The sequence below is a fragment of the Phasianus colchicus genome, chromosome 7, assembly GCF_987193195.1.
Source record: "Phasianus colchicus chromosome 7, bPhaCol1.hap1.1, whole genome shotgun sequence".
NCBI lineage: Eukaryota > Metazoa > Chordata > Aves > Galliformes > Phasianidae > Phasianus > Phasianus colchicus.
The window spans coordinates 18,452,919-18,480,905 of record NC_143442.1 but is presented as its reverse complement, the minus strand read 5'-3'; the positions used below and the strand labels follow the sequence as shown (position 1 = coordinate 18,480,905).

The window sequence follows — 27,987 nt, the reverse complement described above, 5'->3', positions numbered from 1 at the left end:
AATGAAAGAAGTAAGGGTGGTTTTTATTTATTTGTTTTGTTTTAATAGTAGCAAATTTTGGAGAAGTAGCTGTATTTCTTACATTTATAGGACATGAGGATGCATTTCAGGTTTGGTTTGTACGACGTTAAAATAAAGGACAGGTCATGTGGAATCAGCCCTGTATGCAACAGGGAATATATTGATAAAGATTTACTTTCTATGAGAAACTGCAGGCTTTTCTCTGTTTCTCAGAAGTAAGAAGTCTTGTACATCTGCTGGCATTCTTGAAAGAGGAGTCCAAAACCACTTAGCATCCTGGCCAACTATATAATGGGCACATGGATGGAGGCTTGTTAGGGCATGCTCCATGCAGTCAACAACCAGTGAAATGTCAGTGTTGAGGCAGGCCTTGGAGAGCTTTTCTTTCTTTGCTGCATCTGTAAAACTCAAACAAAAGATCATTCAGTGACAGACAGGAAAAGTGACTTTTAACTCTCTATCCCACACTGATTTGTGAAATTTCACTAAGGAGTTGGTATTTCTTGTTTCTTGATTTAGAAGAAATTCATAGTAATTTCTGAAGATCAACTACCCTGTCCCTAATGACCTGTGATACAGTGTACCACAAGCGCAGCCTAGTTACTCTTCACTGTGAAAAAGCAATGGATAAATTGCGTATGTATTCCCCAAGTAACTAGCAATTATAGTATCTCAGAATAAACCTAACTGTCTAAGAGGCAAATGGAAATAGAAATGTTGGGGTCCTGAGTCTCTTGTAGTAAGGTAATTGCTTTGCTGAAAGCTGTGAAATACATCTGTAAGAAAGAAACTTGAGGAACAAAAAGCCCAACGATCAAAAGACAAGCAGCTCCTGTTCAAAAAGTTGTCAGCAGGCCTCAGGAACTGTTAGACAATTTTTGCATGGCATCACTACTGCTGGGGATAGTAGAAGCAAAGGGAATAGTTACCCCTATTTGATTACTAAATAAATAATAGTGACGGAAAAACACTGCAAGCACATTAGTTACATCATTAGATGAATGTTTTTCTGCCTTGGAGTTTGCTCAAAAGCTACATGCCAACACAAATAATTAATCTTTAACTGAGATCTGAATAAAGTTGCACTGCACAAGTTTTTGTGTGAATAGCCATATTGTGATGTCGATGCATTTGAAGAGTAACTGTGAACATGCAGTCTTTTCAAAAAGTCATGGTGATTACAAGATATAAAGCTTCTACTTTGAAGGCTTTCTCAGCAAGAAATACATTGCTTCTTTTAGTAAAATGCCTGGAAATTACTTCACCTTTCTGAAAATACTCCTCTCCGTATTGCTTTTTAGTGTGGGGGGAAAGCCGATTCCAAATAATCTCCTTCTCTTTCCGAATCTTTGCTAGATCCGTTAATGGTGTTTTGAACAGCCCAGGTTGAATGCAGGAAACTTTAACTCCAAAAGCTTTCATATCTCTCCTGCAAAGACAGCCCAGCAATTTAATTGCATTAGAAATTCTTATTGATATGTTGGGATTTTTTTTCTGTACTGTTATTTCTGTCTTTACATTGCATATCAACATGTAAATACTGTGTAGAAAGCACAGGTGTGAACTTTCAGCCTGTTATCCTTAAATGAGAGAGGGATGAACTATCTTACCTGCTTCACTGAGTGTGAACATGTATGGACAGTAACTGGCATATTGTATTTCATATCCCAGTTCCCCTTCCAGTAGCTTGTAATTTGTCAGACTTGCCTGTAAGACCATCTGACTGCCTAAATGTAAGTATCCAGAGCCATTTTATATGTCTTAATGAACCCCTCTTGATCTCCATCTGATTCTCCAAACTGGTACAGATTCTAATGGCCACATCTCATAGTTGTCAGCAGTGTGTATGTCTTATAAACACTTAGAAATAGGAGATATACTTATAGGAGATCAGGTTTATCCTGCAGAGACATCTCAATTCCCTTGAGTGGAATCTCCTCTCCAATAAGGCCCCTGTGAGTAACTAAATTACAAGAAGTTATGTATAAACATACAAAAATACCAACTACATCACAATATTACTTTAGGACTCCTTATATGCCTAACAGGATTTGTATTTTAGATTTCAAAAGTGACATAATCTATGCTGAAAAAAAGGTACTTTCAAGAAGACTTATCCCGAACTGTATAATATTTTAAAGTTTTATGTCAAGTGTCAGACATGTAAATCAGCTTCTATTCTGCATGTGCAGGTTTTCAGTCATCTGTTAGCCTTAGAAAATAAAGACTGGTGTTTTTCTTGTTGATGAGTGTTATACCTTAAGCTGTCATTAAATCCTTCTACCCCAAACTTTGAAGGGCAGTAGCCTCCACCACAGAATGCTAGGCGACCTCCAGTACTGGATATGTTTACTATCCTTCCCTTTGCTTGTTTTATCAAGGGAAGCATATTTATTGTCACATTTATGAGCCCAATTAAATTAACTTCAATTGGCTCTCTAAAATGCTCAATATCCAACCAGTCTGTAGGAGCAGTTGGCCCCATAATTCCAGCATTATTAACAAGTCCCCAGAGACCTGCAAGGAAAAAAAAGAACATTAGGAAGCAATTTTTCACCTAATGAGGTAGATAAATTGAACTGTGTGTGACTTTACAGGAGCAGTGATGGACCAAAATGACAATGAATCCATTCTGACTAATTGTTTTTTGTGGGCGGAAAAAAATTCTTTCGGCTGAAAACTTGGCACAGTTTTGAGAAAACTCAATTCAAACAAGTTATAAGTTATTTTACAAAGAGAGGAAAGGTCACGTGGAAGTTGGAATTTAGGATTAAGTACTGTGGCATGTCATAATAGATTTAAGGCTCAAAGTTAGCTGTAATTAGAGTGAACAGTGAGTATATCACACTATTTTGGGGAAAATTCAATTATTTTATCTAAAAATTTTTTTTAAAGGTGAATGGCCTGGCCTTACCTTCTGACTGGACTTCAGCTTTGATCCACGCTGCTGCTTTCTTAATGCTGTTTGAATCTCTCACATCCAGCAGCACTGTCTGAAGCTGATTGGAAGTTGCAGCTTGTAGCTCCTTGGCTCCTGTTTCAGTCAGGCAGCTGGCTAGAACACGGAATCCCTTTTTATCAAAAGTCTTTGCTGCCATATTTCCAAATCCTGTGTCACATCCAGTGATGAATATATATTTGCCAGTGAGGTTTGCAACCTTTCCCCCATCTCTTGCCTTCCAGTACCACCACAGAGAGCTGATGCTGAGAAAGAGTAGTATATAGAAAAACATTTTTACTGAAGTCTTCTGGACTCACTCTTCTGAAATGAAAAAGAAAAGCTGATAGTTTTAAAGGTATAATTGGTTGTTATTTTATCTTTTCCTCGAGTTGGATAACTGTTTAGAGATGTGGGCACAACACAGAGAAGTTGCATCTTGTGCTAGAAATACAGCTAAAAATCTTTGAGCAAAAATGAGAACTTAAGATATGTTGTAAGAGTTACACAGCATAATGTGTATTATTAGGTGCTACCAGGTCAGTCAGCTCCCATCACACATATGTGGGAGAAACACCATCTAGAGAAGAGTAGCAAAAATGAAACATTTGCATGGAAACCTACAGAAATGTTTGCATTTAGTGTCAGTTCACAGAAAGACTGGGACAGATGATAACAAAAGGTAAATCAAGATCAGCAGGACCCAGAACCATCCTTTACTATGGATACTTCAGTAAGGTTTGGCTGGAAAAATGATTTACTTTCTTTTACTAAAATCCTCTGTTGTCAATGCCAGACTCTCAAGAAGCAGGGCAGCAAGTCCTGCCACTTTGCCTCTTGAGGAGTAAATTTCTACCAGAATGCTGAGGGAGTGTGTGTGTGTATGTGGTTTCTCAGCACAGGAAGGAAGATGCAGCAGTGCATCTGTGTTTGCTCCAGGAGCACCAGCACTGCAAAGCATGTTTGGGAAGAGCTCCCTACCTGTGGTTGTGCTCCAACGGACTTAATAGTAAAGCTGTAAGTAGCAGCTGGTGATGGATGAAATTCCACTTAGAGGAAGCAAGTCACTTACATGTCTTCATAAACGCTTATGCTCAGGAAGCAGGAGATACCTAATGCAATCTGCTAAAAAATGATTTGAAATTGATGTAAGAGACTGCAGATCTTTACAAAGCTTACCTACAAACAGTCCATCTCTGCAGGGCAAGGTGCAATGAAGTTTGCATTTACAATGGCCAAATTCTCCTCTGGCAAAAAAAAATTTTAAAGGAAATTGCAAACGTCTGTCATGTTTTTAAGCACTCTAATAGGAACAGGGACACTGACGTTATTTTCTGCAGATAGAGCTGTTTTCTGCTCTGACGCACAAGATTTTTATTTTATATGTTTCTTCTAAAAATATTTTAAAGCACACTTTTAAATATTTTTATTCTAAAAATAATTTTAATTTATCATTCACTGTTGCAGAAGCACTGAAGTTGAACACGGTAGCACATTATTTTCACTTGCAAGCACTGTGGCTGCTCGTGGTGCTTGCTCACACCTGCAGGTATGCTGGTGCCCCGCAGCTCCGTGTGCGGCTGGAAGTGACCCGCGGTGTTGCAAGTGCAACAGTTGCTGGGTTTCGTTGCTTAACTTCCTTTGCAGCATCAGTCTAGCAGAAAGCGCGGTGAGGTAATTTGGCAGCTGCTCTTCCTGTGTGGTGTTTCACTGTCGCTTTGTTAGGACAAGACCCAGCAGAGCGACTAGTTTTCGTCCCTTTCTTTCCTCTTTACGTCTGCAGCTCCTGCCAGCCCTGCCTGCACGGCCTCAGCCCCGCCGCGTGCCCACGCGCCCCAGCGGAGCCCAGAGGCGGGAAGCTGGGGCCGGCGCGGGGGCAGCCCGAGGGCGGGAGGCAGGGCTGCGTTTCCTCACGTGCTGCTTCAGCTGTGGCACAGGTGTTAACTAAAGGGAGAGCAGGTTAACGTAAGGAAAGCACAGTTTGGACCTGTGGTCTGGTCAGTAAATAAAACGGCTAGTCCAGCTAGGCTGCTGGAAGACAAAGCTCGGCCAGGCGTTTTTTTTTTTCCCCCCACAGGATCAGGCACGTCTGCTAACATGGGACAATTGGCAGTGCAGTGCGAGGCTAACTTCTGGTCTCATGGTTCATCGGTGGGCTGATAAGACTTTTTATCAGATTAACATAGTGCTATAATGACGACGTTTTAAGAGTGCTGTGTACAGCCTGTGTTTCCAACTCCAGCTTGCAGGTGAGACTGAGAGGTGCAGCGCCGGCCCTCGGGCGGCAGATCTAAGATCTGCAGAAGTAAGCAAAAAATCTGTGTTTGTTTCAGGAGCCACAAACAAAAGGAGCACAAAACCAAAAGGCTAATCAAGAGAAATTATATTTTCCTTTAGTGTCCTGGAGGCACTGGGTCAGAAGCCCCCAGAACATTCCAGAAGCATCTGGGAGAGCTGAGGTGCTGAGGACAAGCAAGCCCACAGGAGATGCCATCCTGTGACAAGAACAGCTGAGGTAACCAACAACTTTGTGAAAGGTTTTTGTTTTATTTTCAGCGCATTGAATTGATAAAATTTACAGGTTTTGTTGTTTTGCTTCTTGAAGGGTTGAACCTGCCTTTGCCATTTTTATTTGCACAAAAGTTTGAAATGGCAAAAACACCAGCTGCCAAATTTTGATTAGGTCAAGGGATGAGCAAATGCGTGTCCTGCTTCAAGTATATTTCAAGTGCAGATGATGAGAGTAACTATAGAAATAGAGTAAGTAGCTAGAGTAATTCCCTTGCTGCCTGCCTCCTAGCCTACTTGCTGGAACAGCTCTAGGCGTTGTTTTGCAGTTTTACGATACTGTGTTTTTGTGACTGAGAAATAAGCACACTATGACTGAGTGAGGCTAAACAGACTTAGACCATGGAAGAAGAAATGTTTCTTTCATTCTGTGTGGTAGCTTCCCACCTGAAAGCATCTACCAGACAATCACCAGTTTGGACTTTATACTTTCCATAGCAAGGGAAAATCACTCACATAAACAAGCCCATTGTACCCAGAGGTACTTTCCTTGTTTCACTGTAAGAAAAGTGTCAACAATTTGCTGTTTCATTATGAAGAAATGTAATCTATTTACAAAACAGGAAAGTGATTTCTTACCAACAAAGAGCTTTTTGTTTGCAGCAAAAATGATAAAACCCATTGAAAGAGGAAGTCTTACTTTTGTCTTTGGTGCAGAAAGCAGGTTTGTGTGTAGAATACTTGTTAAAAATCTTCTTTGGAAAAGGTAGTAAGTTTTTCAAAAGATTTACATAATTCCTTTTTTAATAGCATGAATCTCAAATCAGCAAACTCCATGTAAAATTCATTCTGCTTTGTACAAAGTGAATGCTGTGTTGTGTTTGTATAAATGCTGTGTGCCAAGAAAAGAATGAAGACACGGAATGTGGGTACCTGCCAACCTGACCGGCTTTGTGCTTATGCTGATTGTTCCTACAGCTTCCTAAATCCTCTAGGCTTTGCCCTGATCAGAGTCTGAGAGAAGGCTGTTCTCTTTTGGTCTGATTTTGTTGTCTGTGTCTTCTAAATGTCTTTATTACTGACATTTATTTTTTTCAGATGAATTTTATAAACAGTATGTAACAATGGATGCTCTAGTAACAGGTGTTGAAGTCTTCTGACTAGTGTTTCAATCTGCAAACTGTATCAAAACTGTGTATTTTAACTAAAATGTCCCTTCATTCAGGGTACCAGAAGAAAGATTGAGAGTTCACTTCAACTTAATATTATTTAGGTTATAAAAAAAGTGGAGCAAAACAATAAGAAATACCTTCAAACACCTGGAGAAATAAAGATGACAACAAATTGGTTTGCTTTGTTTTTAAAGGATCAGAGGAAGGGAAGATAAAGCACAGTGCAGAAGCAGAAGTGTACTATGAGGTTGAGATCTGCTTTGTACTTTTCACCATCTGAAGTGCTATCAGTGTATGTGGCACAGTTCAGATGGGAATATTATACTCAAGAGAAAGTCATCTGATGTTTGTCTCCTTGGCCCTGGGACTACTGTATGCTAGCTAGAAAAATTAATTTGATTGTGAATGCCTACCAAAAAAAGTGATGAAGCATAAAAAGCTATTTGCTCCATGCTTTCTGTCCAGCAGACTAGTCCAGACTGCTTTATTTGCATGTGAACCTCATCACAAAACACTGAAACAAACTGATCATTTGACACCTCAGCCTGCAGTGGCAGATTGAATCTATTTACCTGGTAGAAAAGTGTAGTCGCCTGCTAAATTTCTATCTTTATGAAGCTTTGGAAGTGTTTTTTATTCGATTGCTAGCTCTGTTCAGTACAGTGATTAAAATCAGTATGTTGTAGACTACAGCTTGAAGTTGAGGAATCCTCTGCCAAAAGAGCTTGACTTTAATTTCTTACACAGAAATTATCTGCTCAGGAATAACTAAGAGTCATTTTTATTCACTTATTCCTGTGCATTGCTGGAAAATATCCTGAAGAGACCATAACTCTGATAGTATACTGGCATAACCATGTACTCAAAGAAGCAGCAATTATTTTACCGCAGTTGGCTCAATGAATTGTAATCTTTTTCTTCCTGCGTAAATAAGTGTAAGAATATGTGAACTGTAATCAGAGCGTTTCCCTTCAACTCAGAGCAAGACTGAGGGGACTTATCCTGACAGTACTGCTTATGTTTCATGACGTAAATATCCACTGCCTACTTTGGTTTGGAGATCCTGCATGTGTTCCCTATCAGAAGAGTGGGAACATCTGTCCTCTGTTTCTTCTATGGCTTTCATCTTTCAGTGAAGCATCTCTAGGACTGAATTTAGCAATAGAAAGAGTTTTCTCTTCCCAGAACATCAGAAGGTGGCAAAATGCAAGAAAGATGGAGGGGATGGCAGTTTTTCCACTTGCAGTGGTAAAACAGGAAGGTGACTCTGTGTTAACAAAACTGAATGCTGTGTGTTCTTTACCTTGCCATGCACAGGTGGATGGTTTTTCAGCATGTGTTCATTTTTTCTGGCCCATATCATAAAGTCAGGTTAGAATTTATTAATCTTTAGGACTTTCTATGTTAATAAGTTGGGAAAAGTGGAAATTTAGTGGAGCCCTTTGCAAGAATTAAGGTAGTCTATGGTGTTAGCTCCAATCCATCACTGTCTTAATCCACTTCACTAGCAAAGTCTTTAAGTGGAAAGACTGAAGTAATTGTGTATAGCTTAAACTGTACTCTAGCTCTGTAAAACCAAGACTTATCTGGAGATGCTGGACTTCACTGTGTTTAAGTGTGATTTTGCTTGAGTGCTTTGGAAAGGAATATTAGTGCAACTTTATGACCTTTGGACATAATGGTCCTGGAGAAATTGCTGGGGGATAATGACATAAAGTGGATGTCTTCTCTGCTGTATCATTTTCCTTCAGTCCTATCCTCTTGTATACCCTGCACTGCATGGAATTATTTTTTCTCATGATTCTAATACGTGGTGGATGAAATAATTAGCTCTGTGATGTTATCTCAGGTAGTGTTATTTACCAAGTTATGCTGTATGCATTGGCAAAGATGTAGACTTCTTGTCTATATTTTTTGTTATGAAAATGGGAGATGACAGCAGGTTTGATAATGCTGTTGCTAAGTGCAACAGCACTTAGTGGGACTGATTCTAAACTAGAAAAACAGAGTTCGGGTGAGCTATGTTTGATCCTGAGGCACTTTTTTGCAGGAGGGTTTGTCATGGAAAGTCTGAGGGCACAGACCTGATGGGAAGCCAACAATCACTAAGATTAAGGTGTTACCTTTCCATCTCATCATATCAGACAAAGATCTCTGTAATGAGAACTGATTTCAGAGGAGAACTAAATTGTGTTTATTATTTCCCTCTAAACCCTGTAGATGTCATTGACTGGGACAGCAGCATTGTCCTCACCAAAGTCCCTTCAAAGTCCACCGAGAGACCATCTCCAATGAGAATTCGCTATTGCTGAGTGTTTTCCTTGCTTAAAAATATTCATCTTTTAAAGGAGGAATGGGAAAAAATTTCATAGCTGTGGAATTGGGGTTAGAAGCCACATAGCTAATACAGTAGTTCTATACTGTGATATAGCATAAAATAAAGCTATAATAATCTCTTCATATGTTTGTTGTGAATAACTTTTTTTTTTTTTTTTTTTTTTGTAAGAGAATTGTCTGGTCTCTTCATGTATAATTGCTTTCCAAGAGGCCTGACTTGAAGTTGTGAGATTACATTAGTCAAATTTAAACCCTCCGTTAAATGTCAATGAACTGTAACCAGTGTGACCACAAGGTTATTGACCCAGGTGCAAATAGCCAATGCTCAATTTAAAGATGGGTTAGAGTAATGAAAACACGATGGAAAGTGTTTGGGTGCTTCACTAATTGAACAGGACTCTTGCAATTTGTTCTACGTGTTTTTTTGCAGCCACGGGTGAGTAACGTATCAATCACATTTAATGTGTCATAGATTACCGATAAAACTTCTTGAACTGAAGGGTACCTGTATTTTTCCTTCAAAATAATCCAAGTTGAATGCTAAATTTAATCTGTGCAATTAGTGTTTTTTGAATGGGACTATCTGATGGATAAATCATTTAAGTTCTATTTTGAAGCAGTGTGTCTTTCTGCATATATGCTGTCGTTAATATCTGATCAACCAGGATTTAAGCAAAAAGGGAGAGATGGTAACGTCAAATGAGGATCTATTCTGCATAAAGATCTGATCTGAAAAAGATTTCAAATGGTTTTGAAGAAGGTCTGAATATTGTTTTATTCTATAGCATTCCTTTGTTTGCATTTTCAAATGATTTCTCTTTAAAATCTGGATTTTTGAGTTCCTTAAATATAATTGTTTATAAAAATTCCAGCAGTCATAACTTCGCTGGCAGTGGTAAAACACAATTTCACTTCAAGGGAATTTTCTGACATATTCTCTGTTGCTAGTTTTTATTTGGCACTCTCAGGTAGATTGGATGATGTAATCTTCTGTTATCTCTGATTTCTGTTATTTAAATCACTCTTAATGGAGACATCAGCATCATAATTTTTCATGGTGTAAGTGTCCCCATATAAACTTCCAGACCCAAAGGAATGTTGTTTTAATATTCTAATTCAGCATGCTATTGTTCTGTATTAATTTAAGGTAATGAATGATGCCTGCTGGCTGTGGTAGAATATGGATAATATTTGATGTTCTGAACCTCAGGAAGGAAAAAGTGTGTTTTCTTTTAGAAATGGGGGACAGTCATTTTCTTTTCAAATTGAGAAATTTTAACGATTCTAGAAAGTTTAGCTCTAGTGAGTGTTTGTAACAAGAATCCCTACTCTAGTCATTCATCTTTTTTCCCCGACTTTTTCCATTATTTAAGACAGCATCAGAATTCAGACTGAAAAAAAAAAATTGTCATATATGTCATAATGTTAAAATATGGTGTCACAGCAAGCACTGAAGTGAGACTTCCCAGCATCATGCTCTATGTTAGCATTGAAAGGACAAATTAATTTTTACAGTTTTCCATCAAAAAATTTTATATAGATGTTATGATTACAAGGTCAAATAATAAATACTTAAAGGAGGATGAGGCAGAGAATGACTGGGCTTTGGTTTACTTTTGCCTTTTTCATCAATCTACAGCATGACATTATCTTTTATCATTCTGAAACAGAAATGAACTTTTATTTATTTTATAATCTGGGTAACAATTTCAATAACGCTGACTTCAGTGTAAGATCAGCTGTTAGATCAGCTTTCTTTATACATTTCCATTACTTGTTTGCTAAACAAAACAAAGCAGTGCTTACTAGATCTGGGAACAAATTATGGCTTCTGTGTAAGGACAGATTGCTGATAAAATTACCATTGTGATGAACTTTTACAGAAGAAAACTTGTGTTGTTGAAATTTCTATCTTTTGGTGCTATTAATTGAGTGAATGATGATTTAATTTTCTGAACAAAAGTCTGCAAATAATAAAAATAGTCTTTCTCACACTCATAATTTTCTTTAAAACTTTTAAACAAGTGTGTTGCTTTTTTTTTTTTTTTAAAGATGAACACGTCCTTCCTACAAACACATATCCAGGACTAAAAAGCTGAAAAGCCATAGGCTCATTGCATATTTAAGCTGTGTTTTCCTTAGAATCACTTCATTGTGAAGTGTTCCCAGTCTGTGCTACCATTGTCAAACTTGTTACATTTTGTAAATGGAGCAGATTCCATGTCTTGAGATCTCTACCTCTAACCTCACAACTGAATTCATGCTTAAAATAAATAGTCTTGATAATGTGATCGTTGAGAAGACTGCCAGAAGTGAGCTCACTGAGAATCTTTGTGTGTTTTTTTCCCCTCAAGGTACTTCTGGATCTTCAGGATTATTTGAACAAGTTTTTGGAGATCTGTCTAAGACTACTTCAACTGATCAGGTACAGCAAAAGGCAGGGAGGAGAAAGTAGAACAGGTTTTGTGTTTTTACTGGAAGACTGAATTAATATATATTTTTTCCATTTGGAAAGCTCCAGTGACATTAAACTGCCAGGAACATATGCTCACTCTTTATGGGAAGCTATGTGTATTTTAATATTAATAATATCTTATCTGGAAATTAATTCCTTGTTAAATCCTTTCCCATGTGCACAACACAAATCCAGCTGAGTGAAATGCAGATCAGGTCTCATATGAAACATAGTAATATGCATGTGAAGCTTTTCTTTCCAGTTGGAAGCAGGTTGTGTGTGTTTTCTGTTGTATAAAACAGCAAAAAGTGAACTTGGGAATGCACACATGCTTGCGACTTTAACTAAGGAAGTAACATAGCCTTGTTTGACCATTTACCGTCTGTTTGGGAGAACAGGAAAAAAAAATCATGAAGATTGTAAATTATTTCATTGTATGTGGAGATGAATAATTTAAAAAAATCCCTGTAATTTTACTTCATGAGTGACTATTGTAGTCCTAGTCAGATTTTTTGCTGTTACAGTGGTGATTTGGCTTTATCCATTTCCTTAAAGAGAGAATTCGGTTCACAGACCAGGGCATCATATATTGTGAGGGGATCAGGATTTACTGACATCAATCAACAAATGTGGATCAGCAAATTCTGCTCATCAGATACTTTCAGGCCTGAAAACTACATCCATAGAGCAGCAATCAATGAATTAATGTCTGAATTAAGGAATGTGTTGAATGCAGTTCTGCAGATATCTGTCTTGCTTCTTGTGTAGTTCCATAATATTGACAAAAGCAAGGATGGCATGGTGGATAATATACTCATTAAGTTTGAGCATGATGTAAAAGTAGGATAAGCTGCAGATATGCTGAAAAACAGAACTAGAATCCACACTTGTCTAAGCAAATAGAAAACATGGGCTGAAGAATGTAAGATGTTATTAAATGCTGATAAAAGCAGACAGGAGTAATCCACTGTGAAAATACAGTTCGGAAAACAACTGGCTCTGGAACAAATTGCTTGCAAAAATGAGTGTTTTTGTGGAACATGGAATGAAGGTGAATCAACAATGTGATACTTTTGTTAAAAAAAAAAAACAACAAACACCAACACACACACACACAGACACACATATATGTGTGTCTGTGTGTGTGTATATCATACTGCGTTGTGTAAACAAGAGTATAATCTGTGAGATGTGAAGTAGTCTTTCTTCTTTGCTCACTGTTGGTAAGACTCAGTACTGTTGTACGCTCATCACTTCAAGAAAGAATCTGGAGAAGACCAGTGAGGGTTATCATAGGTTTGGGAGACAGAGACAACAAAGGAAAACTGAATTGAATGAATTGCTTTATTCATCTCAAATGGAGACTTCCTATCCTCCAAATAAATAACAACCTATTTGCAAAGTGCAAGAGAACTATTTTTTCCCTATTGCACAAGAAGCAGTGGGCTTAAATTATGACATGTAAAATTCAAACTAGACATTAGGAAGAGTTTATTTTAGCAATAAGGATAGTGAAGCACTGTAATGCTCATGGAGGTCATTAGGCATCTTTGATAAATACCCATTAAAATGACAGAAGAATAATTGAATTCTACCCTGGATGCTTAGAATTAACCAGGAGAATTAGGCCTGTACAGCCTGTCTTCCTGATCATTCCTGTGCTAGAGATATACGTGTAAAATTTAGGAACAGATGATAAATGGGTTTCCCTTGTTGTGGTCCTAGTGATCACCAGCAGCTGAGCTGGGCGGGGACAAAGCAGAGCAGGTCTCTTGCCCACTGCTCACTTGTAACGGAGGCAGGATCTGTTATTAATATCTTGGGCTGTAATCTATGGATGGCATCTACAGAAAAGCAGTAGTTGATTTTAATATGGCCATTAATGGCGAGAGGGCTGTTTGCAATAAACTGCAAAGCCCATTGGAGCAGCTCATTTAAGACAGGGGTGGTACTGAAGCCTTTTAAAGGAGTTGCACTTTGGGCTGGCTTGGACATACTTCTCTGATGTGTTTTTCTACTCTAGTTCCACTTTTAGAATTTGCACTGTAATCAGTGGCATTGCCCTGGGATGATGGCAAAACTGGAGTTAAGCAGGAGTCTAATGTAATATAGTTGTACTTTCAAAGACTAATGCTTGCTAATGCTATTTTTCTCCACCCTCCTTCTCTCAAGGATTTCTGATTTGAGCATCTAATCATCATGTCTGATCCTGTTATTCTGCGTAGCATCAAGAAATTGGGAGAAGATAACTATGCTTTTGACTTGGATGGTAAATGTAAGGTGTTTTTTCTTCAGTCACCTGATTTTATAAAGCACGTAGAAGAGGTGGTGGGTGGTCTAAGTGGAGCCAGTAGTCATATAGAATATAAAGGTAATAGTCTGTGGAATAAATACAGTTATGTGGTACCTGCTGCTGTTCGGTGAACCTATGGTGTGCTATCTGCAAAACCTTTCTGAAAAAGCTGTTTATAACAATCTCTCCTTGTGGATGATATTTACTTATCAGACTACATATTCAAAGTGTCTACCTAAGTTTTTAGGTACCGTTAGGTACCAAAGCACTACCTACTCAGTGTCTTGATGTACAAGTAAATGGACAGAAAATCAGAAGCTTGTCTTCCCTGGTTTTTAGAGGTTCTTTCAATAAATGTGTATATGCAGCCATACCTCTATTAGGCAGAATACTAAAGAGATATTGCTGTGCTGTATATCTCATTTCAAGAATCGGCATTCTGTTTCCTCATCATAGTTTTTCTTCTTTTCTTTATTTTTCTCTGGTAATGTGTATTTTTCCAGTTTGTATATGCAAATGAAGGAAGAGTCAGGTAGGAGAAAAAATGAAGAGAAATTGCTACACGAATATTTTGAATTTTGTTTGTAAGACTTGAGAAGAGCAGACAAAGGGAGAGGCATTGCAAATTTATATTAAATGCATAATGCATAGTAAAGCCAAACAACAGCACATTAGGGAAAATAAACTGCAGTACAATTCAATGTACATCTGTATCTGCAGCTTACGTAGAATAAAAGGGGTCAGCAAGAAGAGTCTGTAACTCAAGTATCACCAGATTCCCTAAGTAAGCATCTAACCCTATATTTTCAAAATCCCTGCCAGTTGTTCCTAACTCTGGATTTCACTGAGCTTTCATTAAAAATCTTCTCCCAGGGGATAATGAAATACTTGAGGTCATGCATAAATAGCCTCTGTAATAATGTGGGCCTTATTGGGATTTACAAACATGGCATTCACTCCCAGTTACACCTGCTTCATCAAAAAAATAGGTGGTTTGGGCGGGCTCTGAACAAAACAGATAGATGAGTAACTTTTTATCTTGGGTTCTCTATTTTCTTTTACTTCATCAGCTTTTTAGCTGATGGGATAGTGATGAGGACCACGAGGATTTTATTTTATGAGAGATTACTTCAGAGAAAACTGAACTGTATTCTGACTAACGTTCAAAGGCAGGCCTCCTTGGAGGTATTTTTCATTAACAAAAATATCAGAACAGAAATCACACTAATTTGCGTTATGTTAAATATTTCCTCCCCAGCTTAGATGACATCTTGTGTTTATGACAAGTCCTCCTTCAGCAACTTTAGCTCTGTGAGAACTTTACAGTGATGTTTTGTAGGCTAAAATTGTGGCTTGCAGAAGAATTCATCACATAACAACATATATCATGAAATTTCAGCCAATAATTGAACTTTTTCAAGACTTACTGAGATTTTTTTTTTTAGTAACAGACTAATGAGCCTCTTTCCCTGCTGTATGGCAGTAGAGTGTACCAGCTGTGATCTGTGATCTGTCTTCTCTTTAAAATACCTAGTAGTTGTTTGTTAGTGCCAAGTCTGGATTTCTAATCTACTATAATTCACTGTTTGAGTTTTGCTCTCAATCTTTATCTGAAATATGACATACTATAGGACTGTGAGTGTAATGGTAGCATCTGAACACATTTGGAATATTTGGTCTGGCTCTGGGCTAGATAGCATTGATTTTTGTAGAGATCTGACAAACATCTTTAAGTATAAAAGCAGCTGTTCCATTAGCAGGTGGTACATGTGATTCTTTTGGTCTTCATGTGCTGTGTTCCCATCTTCTGTCTGCCTGTACTAGTTGGATAATTTTTTTGGTTTTAACCATCCTTGTCAAATGCCTTTCACTTTGCAGAGATTATTTTCCTGTACTAGCTAATCTCCTAGCCAACAGAATCAAGGGTATGCTTTTGCTGGGAACTTCAAATCTGTTGTAACTGCTTCCAAGAAGATAGTGTGGGAAATTATTCTGCTAGTAGCTTGAATGTATTCCTAAAATCAATACTGGCATGGTAGACTATGCAGCTGATTTTAAAATTTGCAATACAGCAGCAGAAACCATAGCTCTATGATTGTGACAGAAACAAACGTGAGCATATTCTGGAAGTCTGATCTCTTCCCCAGCTATTGCTACCCCAGCACACTGCCCTGCATCCTGCTGAAATGGGCAGCTATTTGTGTGCTGAAGCTGTACAGACTTCCCATTCCCCTTCCTTGCAGTGTTTTGAATGTTTAACTGAGGCTGCTAGCTGAAGGCAGTTTCTTGGAGTACTTGGAGTACTTTGATGTCTAGTATTTATTGAGAGGGGAGAGAAGTGAAGAGAAAAGGGAGTGAACAGGTGAAGGGTATATCCTTCTTCTTCAGGGACAGAAATTTTTTGCCTGTTCTAGCCTCTTAGAAATTTTCCCAGGTAGCTAATATTTATCCAGTTGTACTGGAACAGTTGTTCCTTGTCTATTAAATTGTCAAATGTACTCGCTGCTTTTACTTCTGCTGGGACTTAAACAAAAGACTTTCTATTGGGACCAAACCTCCTTTCCTTTTTACAGCCAGGATTTTTTTTTGTCTTATAAAGTGTTGTCTCTGACTTCTCAATTTCCTTGGAAATGCAGTCTTCTGCTGAATGTAGCGAGCAGTTTATTGAATTGTTAGAGCACCTTTCCAAAAGCAAACATTGGTGCTTTAAAATGCTCCTGGCAACCTGCTGAGTGATCTCTTCTTCTCTGTAATCTCCAGTGAGTTTGTTTCAATAACTGACTCTTGTACATATTACTAAGTATTAGATCTTTCTAGATCAACAGTAGAACACTGCAACTGTAGGTATAGTTAATAGCCAGCTTTACTTGGGAGCCTTTTGGGTACGCTTTTTCATTTGTTTGATTTAAGTATCAGATTTCCTCAGGCTTACTTTTTACCATGTTCACATAACTGCAGTAAAGCCTCAAATTCTTGACCACCTTCTGCAGCTTTTCCTAGATTCTGTGCTTCTTTCAAACTGAAAATTTTCTTAAAGCATTCAAACATTACTGTTGCTTTTTCCTTACGGTTAATACATTATTTAATTGTCCCTACGTATTTTTGCTTGCTATAAAAATCATACTTTGTTCCATTTTTCTTATTTCACAATTGTAATAGTGAACTACTACATATGTTTCTTTCCTTTAATTTGAATACAGATAATGTATTTAAATTGAACTTCTAAATTTTCTTCCTGCATGGAAACTGTTGGCAAATGAAAGCTGTACTATATTTCCTTGTTCTCTTGAATAGCGTTGCTACACTCTTGTTTCCCTCTTCAGGTATAAACCTATAAAGGTTTCTTTACCTTTAAAGCATGCTTATTTTGCTTTCTAAATCAGTTTTTATTTCAACAGATCTTTTGCTTTCCCCTTAAAATGCCTCCCAGTAGCCAGCTTGTTCTTCTTTGTGTGTGTGTGTGTGTGTGTGTAAAACACTTGGCAGTTTTACACTGCACCAACCTGCAGAGGAAACTTCCTCTAAGGCTTTTCTTATTCTATAAATCCTCAAGGAATGGTTTCAAACCATTACAGCTGTCACCAGCTGCCAAACTCTAACAAAATGAGACCAGCGGTTTTTCTTTCTTTTCTAACACCAAATTATGCTTTCTAATAATAGTTTTACAAGTATGAAATTTTGGGATTCATACTTTTGTAACAAGCAGAGCAGAATAAAACCATTGGTTGCTAAAGCCAAATAAAGTTATTAACCCCTAAAAGGAATTGTAATTAGGTTTTCCTTTAATCCCAAACTCAGACCACTTAGTTCTAGCATCACTACCTTGGAAAATGCAAAACCATGTAGAGACTAAGGAGCTGCCATACTGCACAACTGTATCTTGTAATATAATTCAATTTCTCTAAGTTACGGTTTTTCAGAATGTATCCCAGTGTCTACTCTTACTCTCTAGGGGCACAGCTGCACCTTTTCTGCAAGATCTGCCATCTCTAAGTTGTTGGAAGGCAAGAGCTACAGCTCCTCCTTTCAGAGGAGCACATGGACAATGAGGCAGTGTCCAAGTGAGCTACATAGCTGCATACTAGCAAACAGTTTGCAATGAAAATATGTTGACTTGTGGCAAATGTTTAACTGGTGATGAATAATGTATTTAATAAAATACACTCTGTCATCTTGGGAATTGAATTCTTGAGACTATTTCTTCAAGAGAAAACAGACATGAATAGGTATTAACTTGCAGGGCATTTTTAGACTTATGTCAATTCTTGTCCCTGATTGGATATATTAGAAGGAATAAGATACTTTATAACTTAGGAGCAGTCAGATCCCATGGGATTCTAGGACTTGTTTTTCATACCTACAGAAGATCATATACTTGAATGATAATTAGTGTTAACCAGACTGCATTTATTTTTCCTAACAGGTAACAGCTTCAAGAAATCAGAGTAAGTCATGTACACAAGTGTAACAATATTTCTAGGAATACTCAACAAAGTTAATGTCATCTGATCAAATTGACACATTTACAGAATATAGGGTATTTAATAAGAAGCTATTCTCTAGGAAGTAATCTGCCTTATTTGATACAACTGACAAAGGCAGACCAAAACAGTCCTAGCAGCTGTTTCAAATACAATGTAATGTCAGCAAAAGATAGACTTTCTTTTCCAAATATTTTTGACAGTGTTTTTTCTTTGAGAAATGAGTTCTCAAGGAATTTGAATTAGCCTTGTTTGCTTTCTCTTCAGGCTTAACTTTTAGACCATAAGTGTGAACAAATTTCTGATGTAATTAAGATATTAAGATTTAAACATAAACCATAAACTTCTAGGCAGTTAATGACTTACAGATCTTGATCTTCAACTATGATTTGAGATATGAATGGGGATAAAAGGAAGGCCTCTTCCTAGATCCTGGGGCAACTCTGTAGCTGACTGGAAATGCTAGTAGGTGCTGTAATTCATGCCAGCTATTTCTGGCACGCTGTACACAGATAGAGAGCTACTCTTGACACGGGGAAGGAAGACCATCTCTTCATTTTTGTCCTTGCCATGTTGCCCATGTCAGAGAGTACTCACCCAGAATTCAAAATCTACTATGGTCGTTTCACAAATTTTGAAACCCAAGCTCTCTTGGAATGTTATTGAAATTATGGAATCACAGAATTGTAGGGGCTGGAAAGGATCTCTAGAGATCATAGAGTCCACCCCACTGCAAAGCAGGCTCCCTAGGCCAGGTTGCACAGGTACACATCCAGGTGGGTCTTGAACGTCTCCAGGCAATGAGACTCTACAAACTCTCTGGGCACGTGGAGTTCTAACGTACACATATGAAACTTCCTTCAGGCTTTCCAGGTTCTAGTTTCTGAAAAATGTTCACAACAAATATAACTGGAATTCATCTTTCTAATAAATCTAAATACAAAATTTGCTACTCCTTCATAGATGGTGGTGATACGTATTATAGTATGGATGATGTCCATTATAGTACAACTAGACATTTAGAGTTTTATGGATCATATAGAGCAGCAGCAGATAATGCTAGCACTGAAAGAGAAGCTGTGTAGTGGTGTGAGAGATTCTGCTGCTACTAGGGGAATATGGATGTCCAGATAGTATAAGAGGGAAATGGAAGATGGCTTCTCTGTCTTAAATAAGGACTAGCCAAAAATTTGGTTCATAGATTTTTCTCTAACAGATCTCAAAAGAATTTAGTATTGCAACAATGTTTTAAGGAGCTGATTATGAAACAGTGCATAAACCTTCAAATCATTTTAACCTAACCTCTGTTCAACTCCCTAACTAAACTTTAAAATTACCATAAAATCACTGATTCCAAAGAAATCTGAAAGAAACAGCTTGTCTCTTTAAAACTTCTGGCAAATTGTCTCAAATAAAATGTAATTTCAGAGAACTAACCGAGAGAATAAAGGAATTCATGTGAAAACTTATCCTTTCTTTGCCAGAAATTTCTATGCATGTGAAGAACCTTCTGTTAAGAAGAAAAATGAAAAGTAAGTTAAGTTCAATTCTGTGTACTATCTTTCCATATAGAACAAAATCTGTACTAAATGCAATTTTGTAATTGTATGTTTTCTGTTCTTGAAGGTCATCCAAAAAGAAAGAAAAAGTTGTTCGTGTTGGCTTCTTTCAGCTGGTAATGAAAGCAATGGATATAAATGTCTGTATGGTTCTAAAGAATAAATGATACTAATGTATATGGTGTTCTGGAGAATAGCTGTGAATAAGTCGAACTTGTAAGAAACTAAACCATTTGGCATGAAATTCTACTATTAAATTCAGTAGGAATTTAATAGAACTATTTTTTCATTTCATTAACTGAGTATTAATTGCCAGTATCTGTGTAACAATTGTCTGTTAAACACGTTATATAGAACCTGCAGGTTACTATAGAAAACTTGGAAATGCACAATGTTGTGTGGTATGTCTAGCCATAGGCTGTATATTTGATCTGTCCTGGAGAGCCATAGAGTGTGTCACAATGTTGAAATGAACATAGTAGAGACACCCAACCCAACAGCATGCAGCAAAGAGATTTTTGTATTTCTTTTTCTCACACGTTGTTTATGCAAGTAGCCTGTAATGTGTCCAAACTAGAATGATCCTGATTAATACTGGACTAGTGCAGTGACACCTGCTTGTACTTTACCTGACTAGGTATCTCAAATCTTAGCAGAACAGTCAGTTCATGCTTGCCATTGTGGATATTCCCAGGGGGAGAACTGTGGCGCTCCTTTCTGCCTTATGGCTGTTGAAGGATGAATCACAAGTTTTTCCATCTCTAGGAACTAGCTTACTGGTTTGCAAAACAGTGATAGTGTGCTTCCTTTTTTTTTTTTTTTTTTTTTTTAGAAAGACCTTTTGTTTATTTCTTTTGCATATTGACTTGTTTTTCCTTTTATCGTGTTTCTGTCCCAATAACCCTTTCAATATGTGTTCCAAATTCCTGCCCCTTCTTCTCTCAAACACATTATAACACCTACAGAACCTAGACTGGTTCTTCAGCTGGCCAGGATTTCTCTTTCCAGTCCTTTACAGTAGCATTCAATATTAATATTCTATAAGTACAGTTTAATCTATGTATTTATGCCTGATTCTAACCTGAGAATCAGACTTCACACGATTGTGACCAAAGTAATTTAAGACACTGTAACTTAGTTGTGCAACCAGCTGTGTGTGCAAGCACTTGGCCCATGTAAGGCAATAGCGATTAGCTCAGTCCCTTTTTTTACTGCATACTGAGTCATGTTTCTATACATTTCTCCTAGATTAAGAGTCAGTGCACAATTACCTAGTTCAGCCAATGCAACTTAGACTATTAACTATGAGAATTTGTTCTGAGATTTTGAGGTGAATTTCTACCACAGCACCCAGTTTTGAGAAATTGGATAGTTCTGTTCAGAGACTGCAAAATATCCTGAGGCTTTTTTGTTCCTTCCTTCTCCCTCTCTCCTTTCTCACAGGAAAACTGCAGAGGTGACTATATATATGGATTATAATTACTATTCTTAAGATAGAGTCTGGAATGATGATAATGTGGACTGATATTGCCTTATTAATATTATATGATAATACTCTATGTTTCTATACATTCATTCACACGATCAGATTCTTCTGTCAAATACTTAAAGAGAGTTCATCATAATTTATGAGACTGTAATTACAGGTACAATTCTATTAGACTGGAGAGAGATATTTCTCTTCTTTCTATATTGAAGAAATGATGACTCTTAAGAAGAATGACTTAGTATCTGATCCACCTGATTAATGATTTATCAGCATACAAGCAGCATGAGACCATATTTTTTTCCTGTCTCTTTAGTTTCGATTTTCTTCACCTATGGAAATTTTAATGATGGTTGTTGGTAGCTTCTGTGCTATTCTTCATGGAGCAGCCCAGCCAGGCATGTTGCTTGTGTTTGGTGCAATGGCAGACACATTCATTGAATATGACATTGAAATGCAAGAGCTTAAAGATCCAAATAAAACATGCGTAAATAACACCATAGTGTGGATTAATGGTACTGTTCATCAGAATGAAAGGAACGCCACAATAAGATGTGGGTAAGTAGTAGAAATGCTTGTTTCTTTTACTGTGTTGTTATGGTTTGTCTAGCATGTCTTCTTACAAAAGGCCTGGCTCAGCCTTTAAAGTTTACATGGGTAGAAGAGGCATGGTTCTTGGTACAGAGCTTTGTTTCAGAGCTGAAGGAAGAGAAGTCCAGCTTGGATCTTGATCTTTCAGCTATAGATGTCAGCCAGGATATTCTTTGATAGTGATAGTGATGATAATGTATTTCTGCGTGCCTCTGAAATCACTGATATGTTTTCTTTGATGACCCAATAGGTAATAATGACTTCTGGACATTTTGGTTAGCACTAAGGTGCCTATCCTATGGGTGCCAGCTGACATCTGAGCAAGTCAACTAAACTTTAGTCATTGAAGAGAAATGTGTACTTCTAGAATGCAATTCATCTTGGCTTATGGGAGATGTGTAAGGCAGGTCTGATGAACTGTCCTTTCAGAGTGCCTTTTTGTTTCTGTTAATTATAATAAAGACAGTCCCAATGAATCATTCATGTATACATATCTGTCGAAGACAAATTTGAACCTATAACTGTTCTTAGGGCTTGGTTTTCAGGACATCATTCCAAAAGTTTTCTAATCATTCAGTAACAGTAGAAGCATGCAATTAGAATTAAAACTTACTTCTTTAATGATCTCTGAAATTCAGAGCATATGGGAAGTGATCTGCATTCCAAAATGTAGGTGACTGGAGCCAAATTATTTGATCCAGGCTGTCCAAGCCAAACCCTGAGAAGGAACTAGCAAATATGACACAGGATTTGCTACAGACCTCTGCTCCTCTGAAGCAGCAACTAGCTATCAGGCAGGATGCATAAAAACATTTAAAATGGTACTAAGTATTTATGTTAAACACCTGAGTTATTTTCATGATTGTGTTTTGCTGGAAATCAAGTCAGGTACATACTTTTCCCTTTTGGCTTAAAATGGGAGTGTACCAAATTCTGGGCCTACAGAATAAACTTGCTCTCTGCGGAATGTTTAAAAAAATATCTAAAAGAATATCCAGTAACCAACCAAAATGTTTGTTTCAAAGTGATCTAAGTGTAATGCCAGCAATTCAGTGCACTTTACTGATATTAGGAGTAATTTGATACAACTATTTCTCATAAGAGATGATCACTTGAGATAAGCAAGAAAGTAATATTTGAATATGCTTCAACAGCCCTCATTTCTCTCTGTAGAACACTGCTTAAATTTGAGTGTTATTCATTGGTATAATGGTACAAAATAAGGTAATTCAACATCTAATGAAAACTTGCTTGACAGGTGCTGCCTAAAACACCTTCTTAGCTGTGCTGCTGCCAAACACACAGACCAGTGGGGCTTCTCATCTGGCCCTTTCACACTGTAGGGCCGTTTCAGGATGCGAGATTTCCTGGTACCTGCCAGCTCCCCACCCCTGTGCCACAGGAATATCAAGCAAACCAGCATCTGCTAACAATAGCCTCAGGACCAGGAAATTGTTTCTGGTAGCAAAACAAACTGACTCGCCAGCTGACTTGACTCTAAATTTGAAGACACGCCATACTAGAAATATGTGAGAAACTAAAAACTGTATTGCTAATTCTTTTTTTCTATTTTTTTTAGACTGCTTGACATTGAAAAAGAAATGACCACTTTTGCAGGTTACTATGGAGGAATTGGTTGTGCTGTACTTCTGTTAGGATACTTTCAAGTCAGTATTTTGCTTCCTATTTTGATTTCAAGGTTTAAATCACTAAATAATTAAGTTTGTCATAACTGTATTCCCTTTTAACTGCTTAGTCAACATCATATTTGAGCAGTGCAGACAAGCCTAGTTCTAATCCTATTGGATGAAATATTTTAGCTCTGATTATCTGAGACCTAGGATTTGTTCATGCAAACCTTAGTGCACAGATGCATTTAACCCAGTGAGATGAATGTGTGCTGCTCCTTTCACACCAAAAGAAATATTTGCTTGAATGTGGTTACTAAGGAAGCCACATGCTCTCCTGCAAATAGCTAAAGGGCACAGAGTTTCCCAAGTAGGCTAACTTGAGCTCTGTGTTTCTGTAAGGGAGATGTTACAGAGTAATAGTGTAAAATTGGTGTTGGAGTAGAATCACACTCTATATGTTCTGTAGCACTGATTCAAACTGTATAACTGAGATAAGCTACAAGCTTGACAATTCCAGTAGAATCTGCTTGAATCCATTGCTTTTGAAGCTTTCTATAATCATGAGAAGCACTTGTCGTTCTCTTTCCTAAAAGCTATCTGAGAGCTTTGCTGAGGTAGAATGGCTGCCATACCTCTATTATTTATAGCTGCAGATGGACATCTGTTTTCCTGTGACGTTTATGTAACAGTACAGAGTAACTGATCTTGCACGTTCTGTCTAACCAAGATAAAAGCTTCATCCAGAGGCTTTAAGAAATGTTGGATTATTTAAAGATTGAGATCATAAAATAGCTCAACGTCTGTGTGTGTGTAGCTAGAATGTATTTTAGCTGAATGCTGAGTTTATTGATAGCCAGATTATTCTTTTTTTTTTTTTTCCATGTTAGCCAAATTGCTTTTTCCTATTTGTAGAGACTAGAAAGACTTTTCACTGCAATTTATTAACTGCATTATACTCTTCCTAGATCTGCTTTTGGGTTATGGCTGCAGCTCGTCAGATACAGAAAATCAGGAAAGCTTATTTCAGGAACATTATGAGAATGGATATAGGCTGGTTTGACTGCACGTCTGTAGGAGAGCTGAACACAAGAATTTCTGAGTAAGTAATCTGAAAAAAATATACTACAAAGAACATTTTTGCACTTCCAGACACCAAACAGAGTGCCAATTTAGGCATTTAACAAACACTTTCTAGTACAAAATAGAGAGCAGGGATTAGGCTAATTGTCTCCCACGTGTAAGTGGTATGCTACAATTATTTCTCCTTTGTAACTGTTTTGTCAGTGATATTTTGTTTCTTTATTTTTGCTACCTCCTCCTTTGTCTTTTCCTGTACCCAGCCCTTTCTGAGTCTCCCATTAGGCTGCCAACGCGTATTCCTCAGAGGTTTGAGTTAAGGGTTTCAACCCTCTCACTTAATGGAAAGGAAAATTGCACGCAAACTATGCTCTTTGCTTTTGAAAGAAAAGAGTGAGACTTGCTTAATCTTCTGCTAAAGCAGCAGTTACAAGCACTTACCTTCAGAAAGGGACCCAGGGTAGATGGAGAAAACTTCTGGGTAAACGTTTAGTTCTGAGAAAAGCTGAGTTTAAGGCTTGCTTCTTCGCTTTGTAGTTCCTGTTTACAGACTTAAAGAAGCTGCAAGATGAATATGCTGACTCTAGGTGGCTCCCTGTGCTCTGTCGTGCCTGCATAATAATAGGGACAGCTGCAAAAGATTTTCTGTAGGTGACGGAATGTTTTTGTCTTTATTGACAAGTAGCAACTATGAATTTCTGTAATGTTTTTTTTTTTTTTATGAAAAAGAAATACATAATGTAATTGGCTGTGAGGAATATGACTAAAAAGGTGAAGCAAACACATATTTCTTGAATAGATAACACCCGGTTCACTGATTGTTAGGATAACACTGTCTTGCGCCTTCTAAAAGCTTCCTGAATGCAAAAACAACATTCGTAAGAAGAAAATGTAAGCATGTTATTGAACTCAGCACTCTCATATTTCAAGTAGAGAACTGTACTAACAAATCTGCTCCTTAAACATCAGTGCCACTTGCTCCTTTTTGTTCCAAGAGTTCCTGATTCTCCTGTTCCCAAGGGTGAGAGAGTAGCCAAGAGCAGCAGAAGTGTAATGACTGTTTTGTTTTGAGATGTTTTTTCTGTAATGGCAATGGATGAGTGAGACCAAATGAACTCTGCTGCTGCATGGGGCTCGAGTTATGTTAACCATTGCACCGCTCTTCCACATGTGACACAGCTGTCATGTTTTCCCAATACTTCCAGTGATATTGTATCCCTCTATTTTTCCACTCTCCCTCATATTCAGAGAACAAACTGCCTGGTGTAATGTTGAATGATGAAGAGAGTTAAAGCCTTCCTCCTACTTCCTCAGCAAGGCTGCAGTTAGTGCTATACAATGGGGATATGCCGTATCAGTTATACTATCAAATAGCTGCATCCAGCTGAGATGTCTCTGCTCCCTTTGCATCAGCTGGGGCACAGTGGTGAATGAGACTGCTGGCAGGATGGCTCTTCCTGGGATAAGACAGAATTTTCTCTGTAGTATTCATGTATAAAATAAATGCCTTTTGCCATTGCAAAGGCTCCAGTTTTCTTACTGTAGCTGAGCATCTTTGGAAAAGCCCTCTGCAAGGGAAAGCAAAATGTGGCAATACAAAGGAAAGATATGCAGATACACTCACTGACCTTTCCATTTTTTTCCCCCTACTCTCACAGTGATGTTAACAAAATTAATGAGGCTATTGCTGATCAAGTAGCAATCTTCATCCAGCGCTTAACCACCTTTGTGTGTGGATTCCTACTGGGATTTGTCAGTGGATGGAAATTGACCCTGGTTATCATCGCAGTCAGTCCCCTCATTGGGGTTGGAGCAGCTGTCTATGGCTTGGTAAGTGCATAGTATGAGGTTCACTCTGAGGTACTGTTGTGGTTTAAGCCTGCAGGTAGTTACCACACTGTTGTTTGCTCCCTCTCCCACTGCCCAGTGGGATGGAGGAGAGAATCAGGGGAAAAAAAGAAAAAAAAGAACTTGTGGGTTGAGGTTAAACTATTTACTCAGATAGACATAAGGAAAATGCTAATAGTTATGACTATATATATGTATGTGAATGTAAATAACAAGCGATGCACAAGCAGTTGCTCACCACCCCCTGACTGAAGCCCAGCTCACCCTCTGAGTAGTGGAAGAGAGAGAGATGAATTCTCACACCCTTCAAAACTCCTTCCACTTGATGTCATATGGTATGGAATATCCCTTTGGTCAGTTTGAGTCAGTTGTCCTAATTCTGTTCCCTCCCAGCAACTTGGGCCCTTTGCTGAGAATGGCCTTGGTTCTGTATAATGCTGCTTAGCAGCAGCTGTAAACACTGGTGTGTTGTTTTTCTCCTAGAACAAAAACATAGCATCATACCAGACACTCTGCGGAAAAAATATTACATCCCAGATGAAACTAAGACAGGTACATTGAACAGGGAAGGTCATGCCTTAGAGCTAAGGGAAATGCTGAAACAGGAGGTTGTTACAACCTTTTAGAGTCAAGAGAGTCAGATTCCGGTCACGGCAGAACTGGTAATTCTATGATTTTGTGATGTGTGTGAGCTAAGGAGGAACTTCACTCCTACTTTGCTTATTCTCATTCCCAGAATCCAATATCCAGCCTCTAAGATGGGAATATAAGCATTGCTTCTGTGGAGTCATGTGCAGGGATATTGGGGTTGCTGGGATTAGAATTGGCCTGCAGCATCTGTCTATTACTCCATGCTGGGTTTAAATGGTTATTAGACTTGGGACTTAGTTTTTCTACCTAAGGTTTTAGAGATGACCCAGTCTTGGAGCTCTAAACCAGTTCAAAACAGCTCAGACTCACCTCAAGATATCCGTACTCCTGTCAACTACTGTGTCTTTTTCCAGTCATTCAGGTTCTGTTTCTCTGCCCACACCCTGCACTTCCCTGTGACTGTGCAGAGGAACCAGGTGGAAGAGGGGAATCACAGGATCCTCTGCCTTATCATCTCCTTTCCCTCCCTCAGCAGTTCCTGCTCCTCCTGCACACTCTCATACTCTTCAGTTGGCTTCAGCCCCCTGCCTAGCTATCTCCCTTCTTCCACCTCAGGAACAGTTTGCTCTCATTTTGCTATCAGCCTTCTAGTCTAACTGTGACAAATTTTGTTTCTTCCTGCTCTCCTTATGCTGTATGCTGGCTGCAAAGCAGATGATATGAATGATGACTCAGTATAAAGTGGGAGAGCAGTGTTCCGGCAGAGAATAAAATCAACTCCAAAATGCATCTTTCCTTCATTTGCAATTTATTTCTGACCTCATTCCCTTTATGTTTTGTCATTTTCCCCATTTCAATTCTTTCTCTGTCCCCATGTCTTTCACATACTCACAATTAAGTCTTTCTTCTTTGTGAACCTTACTAGCTCAAGTTATAGTTTTTTATCATAAAGAAAACAGATTTAAAATCAGTTTAGCATGGTTTCATCTCAGAAAGTGA

General features: G+C 38.1%; 2 protein-coding genes across 31 annotated transcripts in view; one reads left to right on the top strand and one right to left on the bottom strand.

The window, feature by feature from the left end:
* Positions 1–27,987, top strand: part of ABCB11 (ATP binding cassette subfamily B member 11) — a 74,558-nt gene that overhangs the window by 11,401 nt on the left and 35,170 nt on the right. For 18 of the 26 annotated variants that reach the window (XM_090143938.1, XM_090143939.1, XM_090143935.1 and 15 more), the window contains exons 1-11: positions 4,800–5,208; positions 5,357–5,474; positions 11,331–11,401; positions 13,604–13,706; positions 18,148–18,169; positions 19,690–19,737; positions 19,832–19,880; positions 21,567–21,808; positions 23,421–23,508; positions 24,438–24,571; positions 26,208–26,379. In XM_090143938.1, the coding sequence (XP_090000064.1) occupies positions 13,631–13,706; positions 18,148–18,169; positions 19,690–19,737; positions 19,832–19,880; positions 21,567–21,808; positions 23,421–23,508; positions 24,438–24,571; positions 26,208–26,379 (831 nt within the window). In that variant the 5' untranslated portion in view covers positions 4,800–5,208; positions 5,357–5,474; positions 11,331–11,401; positions 13,604–13,630. Of the gene's footprint in view, positions 1–3,916; positions 3,977–4,799; positions 5,265–5,292; positions 5,475–11,330; positions 11,402–13,217; positions 13,707–18,147; positions 18,170–19,689; positions 19,738–19,831; positions 19,881–21,566; positions 21,809–23,420; positions 23,509–24,437; positions 24,572–26,207; positions 26,380–27,987 lie in introns of those variants that run through there. The other 8 variants (XM_090143934.1, XM_090143932.1, XM_090143933.1 and 5 more) reach the window with 8 other exon arrangements.
* Positions 3–27,061, bottom strand: DHRS9 (dehydrogenase/reductase 9). 5 transcript variants are annotated; one of them, XM_090143964.1, is made up of 7 exons: positions 26,662–27,061; positions 24,991–25,160; positions 4,139–4,206; positions 2,936–3,225; positions 2,280–2,538; positions 1,287–1,450; positions 3–419 (listed from the first exon to the last, which is right to left on the bottom strand). In XM_090143964.1, the coding sequence occupies exons 3-7, from the start codon at positions 4,183–4,185 to the stop codon at positions 193–195; spliced, it is 987 nt and encodes a 328-aa protein (XP_090000090.1). In that variant the 5' UTR covers positions 4,186–4,206; positions 24,991–25,160; positions 26,662–27,061; the 3' UTR covers positions 3–192. The 5 variants fall into 5 exon arrangements, with proteins under 5 accessions (XP_090000090.1, XP_090000092.1, XP_090000091.1 ...); XM_090143966.1 differs by lacking the exon at positions 4,139–4,206 and adding an exon at positions 3,941–4,084 and having other exon boundaries at positions 2,936–3,283; XM_090143965.1 differs by lacking the exon at positions 4,139–4,206 and having other exon boundaries at positions 2,936–3,283.